This window comes from Balaenoptera acutorostrata, chromosome 21, assembly GCF_949987535.1.
Source record: "Balaenoptera acutorostrata chromosome 21, mBalAcu1.1, whole genome shotgun sequence".
NCBI classification, from domain to species: domain Eukaryota; kingdom Metazoa; phylum Chordata; class Mammalia; order Artiodactyla; family Balaenopteridae; genus Balaenoptera; species Balaenoptera acutorostrata.
In genome coordinates this window covers 5,092,406-5,106,812 of record NC_080084.1, presented here as the reverse complement: position 1 = coordinate 5,106,812, position 14,407 = coordinate 5,092,406, and the positions used below count along the sequence as shown (strand labels likewise).

General features: G+C 48.7%; 1 protein-coding gene across 10 annotated transcripts in view; it reads right to left on the bottom strand.

Annotated features, from left to right (window-relative positions):
• Positions 1 to 7,911: 7,911 nt before the first annotated feature.
• The window catches only part of PSD3 (pleckstrin and Sec7 domain containing 3), a 551,931-nt gene continuing 545,435 nt past the window's right edge, over positions 7,912 to 14,407 (bottom strand). For all 10 annotated transcript variants that reach the window (XM_057537135.1, XM_057537140.1, XM_057537136.1 and 7 more), the window contains one exon: positions 7,912 to 12,861. In XM_057537135.1, coding sequence (XP_057393118.1) covers positions 12,643 to 12,861 — 219 coding nt within the window. In that variant the 3' untranslated portion in view covers positions 7,912 to 12,642. The remainder of the gene's footprint in view (positions 12,862 to 14,407) is intronic.

Genomic DNA, 14,407 nt, shown 5'->3' with positions numbered 1-14,407 from the left:
TTGAATTTAAATTGCCACATGTGATTAGTGGCTACCACATCAGTAGCCACTTTTCTAGAGGACTGAGACCATAACACAAGTAGACAGCATAAGTGCTAAATGATATGTGTTGACCTCTACGTGCAGGCTGGAGGTTGTCAAAGCAGCCTTCTCCAAAATTGTTCTAAGAGTTACATTACAAAATCAGCACATAGTGGATGAGCTGAGATATATGCTAAAACGTAATTCTTCCTGGGTCAGAAGCAGGATGAGCAAGCTGGCCATTATCATTAATGGAATTAATACTGTAGGTAAGGTAACGTTAGTTAATATTATCTATTATTATTAGTACAGGGCTTGCTAAGGGCCAAGTGATGTGCTAGGTATTTTATATGTATTGTTCCATTTAAGCCTCATAAAAAGCCTATGAACTGGGTATTCTTCTTCTTCTTCACATTTTTAAATTGTGGAAACAGGAACAGAGAGGTTAGGTAACTTTCTCAAGGTCACACAGCCAGTAAGTGGCAGAGTAGGGAGTTAAAGGCAGCTCCTCTGGACTCCAGAATCCCTGTTCTTAACCATTTAAGAACGGAGGTCTTGCGAGGCCATGTTCATTGAGCACTGCCCAGGGTAGCGTCCACCCCAGACCCTGTGGTTCCCTGTGGTTTTGCTGGCAAGATGGCCCCTCAGTGGGGAGAAGTGCTGCAAATGACCTCGGCCGGAGGCCTCGGCCGAGAACACCTAATGGCACCCGCTGCCTCTCTGAGTCCATCCGACGTGTATTTATTTATTTATTAAACAGCTGCTCGGGCCGCCAGGTACGTGGCCAGCACCTGGCACGCAGCTGAGCAAGGTACAGCTTTCCGCCCTCGAGGGGCTAAGTGCAACACAGATTATAATCTGACTCCACTGCAGATCTGCCTGAGCCAGAAAGCGTCTGTCTCCCCAACAGCAGCGTTCCAGGCCACGCTGGCACTTGGCTTTACACTTCCCGTCCCTCGTGAGCTTGGTCAGTGTGAATGAGCTTCCACGGGTCTGATTAACTCAAAGATATTGGCAAGATCCTCTTTTGGGCCAAGAAAGGGTAAATTCCATGAGGAAATGCTACCCAGAGGGACCCCCCGGGTAGGGCTGCCGGATAAAATATAGGATGCTCAGTTCTATTTGAATTTCAGGTAAACAATGAATACTTTTTACAGCTTAAGTATGTCCCAAATACTGCATGGGACATACTTACACTTGGAAAGTATTGTTATTTATCTGCAATTCAAATATAATTGGGCATCCTGTATTCGATCCGGCAGTCGCACCCCTGGCGGGCTGCGGGGAAGATTCCCCCGGACGCACTCTTCCAGGCCACAAAGGCCTCTCAGGGATGTTGGTGGCACGGCCAGAATGCCGTGGTAGCTGAGGTCGAAGTTACCTCTAGTCGTGGCAGGAGGGGCAGGGTGTCCTGACATTGAGGGCGGGAAAGGGGACTGACAGAGGGAGCGGGGGTCAGGCCGGGCCGCGGGCCTCAGGCTGGGTCTGGGGGCCTCAGGGGAGCGAGGCCGCGGGCGCAGAGAACTGTGCGCTGGGCTCCGGGTTCACGTGCACGTACGAGGGGCCCCCTGGCCGCCGCCGCGGCGCCGCCAGCGCACATTTCCCTACGCGGGGGTGGCGGCCCGGCCTCCCTTCTCGGTGGGGACAGGGAGAGGTGCGGGCACAGGGCAGCACTGCACCGAGCCCAGCGACGCAGCAGACGGACGGCTGCCCGTGGCCTCGCGAGTGACCGGAGCAGCGGTCCTCAGGTCCCAGCTTTGCGCACAGCGTCACCCGTGGGCTCAGCCTCCGGGACGGCCGCAGGGCTTCCCAGGCCCCAGCGCGCGCCAAGCCCCGGGCGCAGAGAAGACGCCCAGGCCGCCGCCTTCCCGGGTCTGGAGGGTCCGAGGCTGGGCGCGTCCACGCGGGGCCAAGGACGCGCGGCCGGGCCGGCGGGCGGCGGTTCTCAAGCCGGCTGCGCGGCACAATCGGGCAAGCGTGAGCCCGGGGCCTCAGCCGCGCCCCAGACCGGTTCGGTCAGACGTGCCCGGCGGGACCGGGCGTTTGGATCCAGCGCGGGCCGTTTGCTGCCCGTTCCTCCTGCAGGTGGAGATGGACGCTGCTGAGGCGTTAAAATGCCGCGGAGGACCTGAAGACATGGGGCCTGATGCAGGCTTTCCTCCCCTGGAAGTGGGGGACGGCGGTGCTCGGGCACCCAAGCCCCGTGGAGATGGAAGGAGGGGCGGGCGCGGAGGGGTCAGCAGGGTGCTGCGCACCTGAGCGCCGGGTGTTCAGAGTAATGGCATCCCCTACCGTGGTTTCTACAATCCAACCTCCGCAGCAAGTTTCTCTGGGTCCTCAGTGCCCGCCCCCAGCCCCTGCCCCGGCGCCAGCCCACGTCCCAACTCGCCTGTGGGCGGAGGACCTGTCTGTCGTGGCAGCTTTGAGTGGACAGCTCTCTCTTGGGTTCACTGTTGTGTTTCTCCTCGTAGGTTCCACTAACCAATCCTAGTCACCCCTTAGGTTGCGGCAGCACAACTCTCCTTTCCCTCCTACACGCGACTCGTTTAGACATCCCTGGTCTGTCATGGGCTGGCCGTCCCCAGCTCATGCGTGTCCGGTTCTCCTTGCATGTCACTGTTCTTATTTCTGCCATCCTGGCTGCTGCTTTTACGCCCTCTGCTGTGTTCGCATCCCACGCTTCGGGGCAAGTTCTGCAGGCGCCGTCTCCCTGGTGGAGGGCAGCGTCTTAGGAACCGCACTGTCCTCACACAGGGTGCCCGGGACCCTGGGCGCTGGCGCCCAGCTTGCTGGGATGGAGGCCGCAGCCTTTCTTTTCCAGGTGTTTGCTACACAAGGCAACACCAGGGCCTACCTTGGCCTTGATAATTGTTCTTTTAATAACTGAAGTGTAAGATCTTCACTCTTACAGTTTACATTGTTAATCTGCACCATTTCCCTGCTTGATGAGATTTTTTTCGAATCCAGATTCTGTCATTTAGTATAATCATTCTCTCCCAGCTTTATGACATACACATTTTTAATAAACTCGCCTTTTGTAGCTTTAGTCAAGTTATTAATTAAAATGTTCAACAGATGGGGCCAAAAGGCAAGCTTCGCAGCAGGATCGCCCAGGTGGACGTGTGCCTTTAATTAGCACCGTTCAAGTGGTGACACTCACCAGCTGCACTAACGTCCAGATCAGACTTCTCCATTTTGCCCAGACATATTTCATTAAAGACCCTGTTAAATTCTTTGATATGGCTCAGATATTCTGCCTACTGCATTTTTCTAATCTACCTAATCTCACAGAATTCGAAATGAATGTGTCTGAAATGGTTTGTTCTTGGGAAACCACGTTGGCTTCCAGGAACCGCTGCTTCCTTATCACTCACGCTAAAGCCACGACCAGAGTTCAAGGTAAGCTCACTGTGCACAGCATCCAGAATTCACACTCTTCTCTAAGAGGAGAGAGGTACTTCCTGCTGCTGACAGCCTCTCATAAAAGCTGACAGTGACTCAGCAGTCTCACAGGAAAATCCCACAGTGTATGCAAGGGACTTAGTCTAGAGACAAGATGATTTTAGACTTGCTACTTTTTTCATTATAGTATATTAATTTTCTCTGTGTTTTAGTTTCCTCTCATGAATGTTCATCTTTCAAAAGTGATCTCTTTAGTTCCTTTCGTTCTAGTATTATTAACTGTGCAACAAACAATATGACAAGATACACAAGACTCCTAGCTCCAGAGGACAGACAACTGGGCAGTGAGGATTCATGGCTTGTTTTGTTTTTGAATTTCTAAAATCGAGGTATAACTGACATATGACATATTACTTCCAGGTGTGCGACATGATTCAGTATTTGTATAAGGGGATTCACATTTGAGGGATTTTAAAAATCGAGGTGTAACTGACATGACATTACTTCCAGGTGTGCGACATGATTCAGTATTTGTATAAGGGGATTCACATTTGAGGGATTTTTAAAATCGAGGTGTAACTGACATATGACATATTACTTCCAGGTGTGTGACATGATTCAGTATTTGTATAAGGGGATTCACATTTGAGGAATTTTGGTGGCAGCCCAGGCCCTCCCCTGCCCCCCAGCCATCCATCCCTGTGACAGTGACTCCTCAGGGTTTTGGTCTCCAATATCTCCAATATGCAGAGGTTAAGTGATTGGGGTGGAATTTCATTTTTCTCATTTTCCAAGTTAACAGATGTTATTTTGGGCATCAGGTTAGGTGAAGAGAACCCACATGCACACACGAGGCTCCGCAGAGCAGGGGTGAGCATTGCACGTTAGGGCGACAATCACCCCTCGGCCCCTCTGCCTTGGTGAGAAGGCTGGAGTGGGACACGTGTAGATCCTTGAAATCACTTCAAAAAGCTTCATCCTTCCCCCCTCAGAGCCCCTGATGAAGGCAGCAGCAGGCTTCGCACACACACGTTCACAGAGCCCAGCCGAGGGAGGCAGGGTTGACAATGTGACTTTCTCACCTCCCCAGCCAACTCTCACTGTGGGGCTTGTGGTTGGCTTTTTATGCGAGGGGGGTTATGTACTGTGTTGTGTTAGTTGTTAATTAATTGGGGTTCAAACTAGCTGCTTAATAAATAAGCAAATAAGAACATTCCCCAAAATGACTGAAATTTGTTGGATTTATTTCTTTCTAAAGTTTGTACATTTACATATATCATATACATATTTTAAACCCTTCACTATTTTGCATGATTTCTATTACATAAAAACCGTTTAAATGCAATAAATTTTGTTGCTGTAAAACAACAAATTATCCCCAACTTATAAAAACACAGCAACAGTTATATTCATGAGCATTTACACAGTAGAGAAACGTACTCTATACATCACAGCTTCTATACACATCAGGTGACTCACTGGTCTGCACGCTTAGCTTTCCTTCAACAACGGTGAGATAGGGTAATATTTATATACAACCATTTTAATAAAAAATAAAGCGATCGTAAAATGTAAACTTAATTTTCAAAATATTCTTTAAACACTTCAACAATATCCACATAAATTACTGTTCCATTCAAAAGATGACCACCATAAATCCCGTGATCCTCTAGGAGACGGCATTTCTCGAGCCTGGTGGGCGAGGAGGAACAGGTTTCCCAAGGAGTCGGTGCCACGGGCTCACCCAAGGCGGCCAGTGCTGCCAGTCTGGCCACTGAAAAGGAGCAGGCCTGCTCTCTTATCACTAGTTACTTTCACGATTTCAGGGACCCATGGCACCGGGACTACAATGCAACTGAAGTGGCTGGTGGAGAAAGCTCTGAAGGTAAGGGACTGACCCACTCTGCCAGTTAGTTTGAACCCCAGTAAACATAACCCAGTTAATAGGTTGGAAACGTTCGAAGCTCGTTTTATATTAAAGGATACAAACCTCTGCCCGCTGCCTGCCCTACAGCAATCAAGGCTGCGGTTCCAGCTCTCCACTGCGTCAACTTCTGCTCTAGAAACAGGCTCCGAAGCCAGTGGTGGGGGGGGGGGGGGAGGGAGAAGGAATGCAGGGAGGCACCGAGGCCTCTGCCCAGCAGGGCTCATGGGGCCTGGGGTGAACCGCGCGGCAGCGGGCTGCGTCCCTTAACGCTTCCGCGGAAGCGAAACCTTATCCATTTCCAGAAATCCGGTGCAAAGGCAAAGAGATCGTCCATCCCCGGTTACAGTTCAACCTGCCATCTTGTTTCTTGCAAAGGCAACATATACGGTCTTGGCTTCAGTCAGAGAATTGTTTAATACCTTTGTCAAGCGTCACTGCAGTGACTCGGTCACCCTCAGCAGGGTCAGCCCATGAGGACAGCTGGATCCCTGCAGCCAGGGAAGGCGCACATGGACCAACCCGGGGCTCCTAGGAGCCCAGGAGGAGGGAGGCTGGGAGGAGCCCCTCTTTGCAGAGAGGTGGATGCTGGCCTCTGAGGTGGCGTCCCAGCGGGAGCCCAGGCCCACAGCGGGTCCTGAACTGAGCTTGTGCCTGGGGCTCCCCGGGGGGCGCTCGGGGAAACGGTAAGGGGAACTCCAAAATTCTCCCTAGTAACCAGCATTTTCAGGGATTGACAATAAGGTGCTTATTCGTGAAAGCTGAGCCTCCACCCTGCGAAGGGAAACCCAGCGTGGCCAGGCTCCTCCCCTTTCCAGCCTCACCACCAGCTCAGAGGGGAGGCTGGCGGGGGGCGGGCTGTGCCCCCCCCTTCCCCCTACTCCCTTCTCAAAGGAACCAACTAGAGAGCGAGCAGCAGCGCCACTGGGGACGATGGCCACGCCAGCCACTGCGGGACGCCGGGGAGCGAAGCTCCACCAGACAGGAGATGAGCGTCCCCCAACTGCCAGCCACGCGCCTCCCTGCACAGCGTCTCAAGGTCAGATGCGGGGCTCCAGCTCCCGCCCGCCCGGGAGGGGCCTGCGGGCCGCTGTCACCTCGGTCCACACCTCTCGGACCACTCGGGTGCTCTGTGTCTCAAGTTTATGTCACTTAGCACACTCGCTGTGTACACGTGTGCAAGTGCATGTACATACTGCCCGGGCTGCACGTGCGCCAGAGCTCTCGGAGCGGAGGACAGGCCACAGCACGTCTTCCTCAGCGCAAGGCAAGCGGCTCCCACACTCCCCACACCCCCACTTTGGCTCTTGTTCCTGCAGCTTAAGAAAGGGTCCTAATGGCATGAAAAATCAATGTGCATGCATACTCTCTGCAGAGGAGATGTTATTATCCACGCCAAATGGTTACTTGGCTTTGTATTAAAAGTCCAAACATTTCAAATGATTAAGCTCCAAAGTGAAACTTTTAAATTTTGCTACTCCTTTTGTATATGATTTCTGAGTCAAATGGACGCTTCTGCAAATCACTATATTTCTTAGAAGGAAACACACTCTCGTGGAACAGAGACCCTGCTGCGCAGCCACAGAGCCAGCTCACAGCGCGGTCGAAAACAGATGAGGAAATAGGATACACTGGCAAAAACGGTTTGAGACTGCAGAGTTAATTAAAAAAAACGCAAGTGTAACCACCACCACTACTGCAGCCTGGAGCCGGAGCTGAGCCTCCCAGCCCACGACTCCCACCCCTCTACACTGGACACGAGGAACGACAGGCAGTGTGCGTAGACGAATACACTGCGCTCAACCACTCACTCACACACACTCAGTTTTGCTTTAAATATACCAACATGCTGGCTAATAAAGTTTTAATCTCTAGTTATCTAATACTTATATACTGTAAGATAGGCAGTAAGCTCAGACAACTAAGGCCAGTGGCTCTTCTTTGGGGAGAGGCCGGAAAAGAGACTTAAGTATAAAAATACTAAAGTTTTAACCTGGCCCCATAGCCTGTCCTAAAATTCTTTTACCTGTGTCTAGATGCTAATTTGTGCAACCACAGGCCTGGAGGGCAGTCCCAGATCTCCGGAAGCCCTGATCTACTGCAGGGCTGGCGATAGTTCTTTAAGGTGAAGAGGATGAGGACGCAGTGCTAGGAGGGTGGTTTGAGCTGCTGTAAAACAGACACAGGTACATAAATGATACGCTGGGCACTTAGCTAATTCTTCTGAAAGCTCTATTTTTCTGGACTAATTACAACAATAAAGAACGTGTGCTTTAAAGCATCACATTTTGTAATAAGCCCCAAATTGTCAGTTTGACTTTAAGTGCTCTTAATACTGAAGTTGCTAAGACTGCACAGGTTGCCTGTGTTTTTGTTTTTTTTTTTCCCCTTTCTTTCTGTATATTTCAAATTATAATGAGCTACAGCCCCACCCCGGGTATTGTACACAGGACACTGAAATAGTTTAACAAAGTTAGTTCAGAGCCATTTTTGCTCTGGTGATTCAAAGCTCACAGACGAAACTTTCTAGCATAAAATCTTATCATTAAAAAAATTAATCAAAATATCATTTGAATTTAAGTTTAATAAAACAGTACCACTGTATAGACTCTCAAAAACGGCATTATATATTCAGTCCTATGAGGTTTTTACTTGCTTTTCATATCACACTGGTTAAGGACAAAAATAAATTTGATGTACATATACCGTATACTGATGTACAACCTACACATTGATACATATAGATACATACAACTATAAATACCCACAACTACGACATTGGCAGGTGACAGAAGGCATACTCTTTGATGCCTGACATACTATCAATATTCTCCAAAAGCCTGCAACACTACAGATACACATGTAAATTACAAAGGATGAGCCAAAGAGACCTAAGAAAACCTACTGTATATACAACTACTTAACTTGCATTATTTTCTTGCTGTTGCAGTCAAGTCCACAGACTGTCATGCAGATTCACATCTTTACTGGCACTCTCTCTCTGAAGACATTCTCTCTGCAGGCACTGGCCACTCACTGTCCTAGGCAGAGGCTGCCCGCTTGGGCTTTGGGTACTCTGGGCACAAAAGGAAAATGGCAATGGCTTTGGACCTTGGTCCTCCTTTTGAGAGTGAGACACTGAAAAGAGAGCAGAAGCGGTGACAAAGCACCTTTCATCACTGTTGGGTTATTCTGTGTGAGCTACTGGTCTCTGAAGTCCTCTGGGTAACTTGGTACTATAAGATGTCCAAGGCCAATGGAGACACCTGTTGCCCGGGGCGGGCAGTTGGCCTGGGAGAAGAGACAGCCAGAAAGCTTTGGAACCAGGAAGGCCCAGAGGCTCAGCTCCTTACAAAAGCCGATCTTCTGTCAGAGTAACTCAGACGCTCTGCGAGAGAAGCAGGTGCTAGTTAAGCCCAAGTCACACTAGTCATTAACCAGGCTCTCCTGTGAACAAGTCCTGGGAGCCCCTTTGATTCCTGTTTAACAGCGTTAATCTTACATTCGCAAAACTCCTGACAATTGAAAAGTGAAGGGATCAGGAGGTTGTCCGTTGTTGCAGCTAAGGAAGGCGGCTCCCGGCCTGCTGAACCCGGGGCCCGGCCCACAAGAGCTACACTACACAGCTTTGGACCACAAGGCTGAGAGTGCCCTGTGAACTTGGCCTTAAAAAAGCTTCACGGGTGACTACGAGGAAAAGTGCCAAAGAATCAAATTCCAGCGACCACTATCTATACCCAAGAAAGTGTTCAAAGTAAGACAATGGAGAAACTTCTTTAAGGTCAATTTTCTTCCAATTGTCTATGATTAGGGATAAAGGCAGAGAAGAGGTGCAGCTCCAGGCCAAAGCAAGCCCTGCCCTACCTAAGAATGTCTTCCCCGGCTCTTTCTGTGCTGGAAGGACAACAGGCCAGGGCGGCAGGAGGCTCCTTCCCTGCTGGGTATGTAAACCCCTCTCCAGCCTCAGGGGTTCTGTGCTTTGGCCACAGGGTGAAACACGAACACAAGAGACCAACCCTAGATTGGCCTTGGAGAGCCAGCCAATTTTTCTCTCCCAGAATTAACTCCCTCACGTCACTTCTGACCAGGAAACACTCATCTTTGGAATAAGGATCACAGCCGCAGAAGCACAGACGGTCCTGCACAGGTGCTCTCCATCCTCTTTATGCAAGAGCAACAGAAAAGGTTCACACGGTCCAGGACTGCAGTCCCCCAGACGACTCTCCACACGAGGCAGTTAAAGTGTGCAGAAGTGTTGCTTGGTTTAATCAGGCATTACTAAGAGCAAATGATGTCTGTAAAAGGCAAACTTCAAATAATGTCTATGGCTGGCAATAAAATAAGGACTCTTGCATGCTAGTAATTAGGTTTTGATTTCTAACAAGGAATTCCTGACCCCTCCCTGTAAACGTCAACATGTGAGGTGGGGGAACACACCCTGAGACACTTCGGTTCTGCACACGGCTGCTTCTATGGACAATTCGGCAACCAGACTGTCACCAAGGTATTTTGATGACTCTCAAGATTTTCTATACTAAAAATTAATATTAGGTCTATTTCTGCGAAGAGGAATAATAACTTATTAGATGGCGAGAGATCGCAAGGCTCCCGGCACTGAGGGATGGGTGAGGGATGGGGGGCAGTACCTTCAGAAGGGAAGGAGGGGCTCCCCTGTACCGTGAACTGGGTGGCAGGCGTGGAGGAACCGTGAAGGGGAAGGTCTTCAGTCATGCCTCCTGACTAGACCCCACGGGAAAGAAATGGTCACAGAGGAGACGCTGGTTGGCTATGGGCAAGGCTCTCAGGACCCTGTCACAGGAGGGCCTTGTCTCCTACAGGATAAGCTCTTGGCCTGCGAGGGGCACTGGCACCGCACAGTCCAGAGGCCTCAGGGGGAGGTGCTCTCAGCCCATCCCCTAACAACGGCAGTCTGGGATCCTGGCTCACAAAGTAACCTTTGCAGTTGTTCTTCAAGATAAACTCTGGGAACACAGCATATACCACAGCTTCGAAAGTGCCCTTCTCATCTGTCTCTCTGTTAGCATATCCAGACGTTCTTGGAGAGAACATTAGTGAGTCACACAGTGAGCACAGTGCCGTCGTGGTGCTGAGGCTGACCGGGCATTTCAGAGCTGCTCGAGTGTCTAAACACTGCGGCAAGGTACCATTCCATGTCTGGTACAGACTCTAAGTGACACACACGGAGACATTCGACGTACACAGACACACACATACTGGGAGCACACACATTCAAGCCAGTCAGGGATGTTGATTTTTCTTTAGTTATTGAAGCTCAGAGATGATATGGTCTAGGTACCTCTCTCCCCTCTGCTTAGGATAAAGATCTAGGCAGAAAGCACACACACTGATGATTCAGATTGTAGGAAGAAAGACTATTCCCTTGTAGAAACCTTGGATTCAGTCAGAAGCTACAAAGAAAGAATCAGGTACATGGGCCATGGTGGTAACTACCCTGTTTGTTTCTAGGTCTTGAAACAAATTTAGTCACTGCCTTTACCTAATAAACAAGATAGAGGGTTAGAGGGAGTTTTTCAAATGTGTGGCAAAAACACCACAAAGCAAGCAGCTACAACCTTAGGGAGGGGTTTCTCTTTTCTGGGCACCAGCAAATATGGGCATTTCTACAGCTGAAGGAAGTGCATGTTAATAAATAGTCCTGTATAAATGCTGGTGCATCAGAACAAAATACCACTAGAAAGTACCATGGTTCAGGAGCAGGTTTTCTCTAATTCCCCGGAGCCATGCTACCCACGCAGGGCCCCTGAGCCTCTGGCCACACAGTACCTTAACTAGTAAACCGAGCAGAAAAGAGCAAATCTCTGGGGGAGAGAAAAGAACGTTCAAAGTAATTCCATTCGCTCTGAACTTGTGGAGATACTAGGTTTAAGGATCACAAAGTTTTCAGGTTCCAAAATCAGAAAGTTCTAACTCACGGTGGGCTCAACTTTCACTCCTTTCTCCTCCTCAGTAAGAGAATGTTCTGTTTATCACCCTGAATTTCAAAGGGACTGTCCCTGGAATAAGCTTATGACTGCTCTGAGCAGATACAAAGAAATGATTGAGAATCAAGGATTTATTTTAGGGGACAGTTCAGTGCAGCAGGGTGAAGCGGCTTCACAGAGACAGAGACAAGAACAGACTAAGGGACTCTGTGTTTGTCACCAGGAGATTCCTCAGTTTTCCAGCCATAGTTCCTTCAGATTTTATTCCTTTCAGATTTATTGTAAAGAATCAACATTCTATTGCCAAACAACTATAGGGAAAAACAACTTTTTCCTTCCTTATTTTGCTTTGTTAAGGAAAGAATGAAAGGGGCTCCATTTTGATATTATTTTGTTAGGAAGACCCCAAATTCTTACAACCAGGAGACAACACCATGCCTATATATATAAAAGAACCTAATTCCCGGATGGCAGGGTATCCACCACAGACGGCTCTGGATTCCTTGTCTAGACCCTGTGGGAGTGAGGTAACAATTTCCTGCAGATCAAAAACACAGCTCCTTGCTGCAGCCCCTGAGTCCATTGTTGCCACTATCCTTTAGAAAACAAAATGAACTTGGGGCCACCTTGCCTCCGCCTTCAAAAGACGCCACTTCCTCCTTCCTTGCTTGGCTGAAATGGAATCTACACTTCAAGCGACCTAATGTGCTTCTTAAATTCCCCAGTTCTGAGGTCCTTGCCCGCCTCTACCCCCACCAGCAGGGCCGGACTCAACACTAAGCGCTCGGATGCGTGAGGCCTCACAGGGGAGTGGCACCTCCGTGACTGTAACTCTTAACTGAACTTCTGTGAGTGCGAGCGCTGGATTCCACCTCTGTGACTGGGCAAGATTTCACATGAAAAGGCTTATATTAGCTCCGGCTAGAATTTTCTAAACTACAAAGTTTGTCCAGTTAAGTGTTTCACAATGGATTAAATCTTTAACCTTTAAAAAAAAGTGTAACAGCTGATTTGAGAACACACAAAACAACTGAGCAGAGTGCAAATGAGAGAACCCTGAGGGAGAAGCGATACATAATCCGTTCTGAAATCATGATCCCCTCCCCTCACAAAAGGTGCATTAGTTATCAGGTAGCAGAAATCATCAAAGCAAAGAAATCAAGAGCAAAGAGACAATCTGTACAGAAACTAACAAAAATATACAATAGGAAAGGTTACTAATGCACCATTTAGTCACAGGCTTTTTTTTAAATATATTCACGGATTCACCAGAAAGATCTTGAAAAACTCTATTTTGCTCCACGACCAGCACTTCCTGGCCACAGATGGATTCTAAGTGACTTTTTGCTTAATGCTTGGAGTTTCAGGTCGGTGGTCTTTCCTCTCCGACACGTTTCTCTTGACCTTGGCGGTGACCGGAGATGCATCTGGGTTCAGCGAGGGGCTGGAGTGCGACTTCTTCAGGCCCGCGGCGCCCCCTCCACCGCTGCTACTCAGCAGCTCCAGGCCCCCCTCTTTCAGAAGGCGGACATACATCTCATAGCGGGTTTTCTGCGGGGAGTCAGAGAAGAGGGGTCAGTACACTGTCACAGGCACACGGCGCAAGGCGCCAGCGAGCTCACTTCCCGAAGGGCAGGGCTGGCAGCTCAGGAGGCTGACTGATGGTTCATCGATTCGGTAAGAGATAAAGATAGAATCTGAGTTCTCCTTTGTTCTGCATTCTGCAGGAATGGCTATGAGATGGAGGAAGCCTGCTTCCTGAACACTCAGCACAAGAAAGTGTGAGTTGGAAGAGCTGCGGCCTCTGGTTTTGGGGACTAGATGGCTCTCAGGCTCAGGCCTGCAGCCACTGGGGCCGCCCCACAAGGCCGTGGCCGAGGCCTCCCCTGAACCTGGCTGGGGTGCGGTTCTTTACTCCCAACTTGAGGAAGCAGTTGGTGGTGAACCTATACTCCTGTCCCCTACGGGCCCACTAACACTTCCTACAAGCTGCTCTGGGTTTCCTGCTACGGCTTTTCTGCTAGGATTACCAGCTTCTCAGAGTACTATGGTTTCTTGCAAAGCTTCAAATTATTTCCTGATGCTGTTCTTCATTCTACACAATTTTTTTCATCAACTGTTCATTGAGTGTCTACTATGTTTTAAACGGCTCCTTGATTTTCTTGTCTCTGGGTATCTTTTTCTAAGAATAATTGAGAAGAACACTGCAGAGATTTTTTTCTCTAACCTTTATTGGTACTGCTTTCCTTTTCTTAAGTTTGTATCTGAGCCACTATATAGAGCTATTGTGTACATAGTACAAATTACAGAAGGGTCTCAGATTCTCGATTTGATAGATTCTAGTCAAAATAAGTCTCTCATCATACTGCTTCCACACATGAAGGATCTAAAGTATTTTCTTTCTAAGCAAAAGAACAGCTCAGTTATAAATTGTCCCAACAAAGGCAGCAAAGTCTTTTATAACTCTAAGTCTTTTAGGGATTTTTCTGGTCAAATTGAGATTTTATATATCTGTTTTAAGTTAATAATTATGAAGCTGAAGCTACCTGAAGCTACTCTTTCAAGTTGTTTTGTTCAAAAGTAAGGAAAAGCTGCTAGTCATTAAGCTTGCTCTGGGTTTGGTCAGTAGCCATGTGGAGGTGCCAAGCTTTGGTTGACGATGATTACATTATGGGGTGCCCACAGGCTAACCTGAGGGCATTAACACAAGAATCATATACAATTGGTACGTTATTATCCCTCTTTTACAGTAAAGGAAATAGAGGCAGAGATAGGTCCAAGATAGTCAAGAAGTGAGGCTGGGATTTGGACTCTAGAACCCACACTCTTAAGCTGCATTTCCTTCCTGGGTATGAAAATACATGCAGGAATGTGTATTTTAGGATGACAACTCTGAGAGACTCTGTAGGTTTGGCCATCAAAAGCCATTTTCAACTCCCCTCTTCTCCTATGTCCCTCCCACTGTTGATAAAACCAAGTACTTACTTTCCCAGACACTCTTGCAGCTAAGATGGGCTGTGTGATATTTTGGCCACTGAGGTATAAGGAGAACTCTCCTGGGGGGCTCCTGCGAAAGCGATTTTGCTTTCTGATGAAA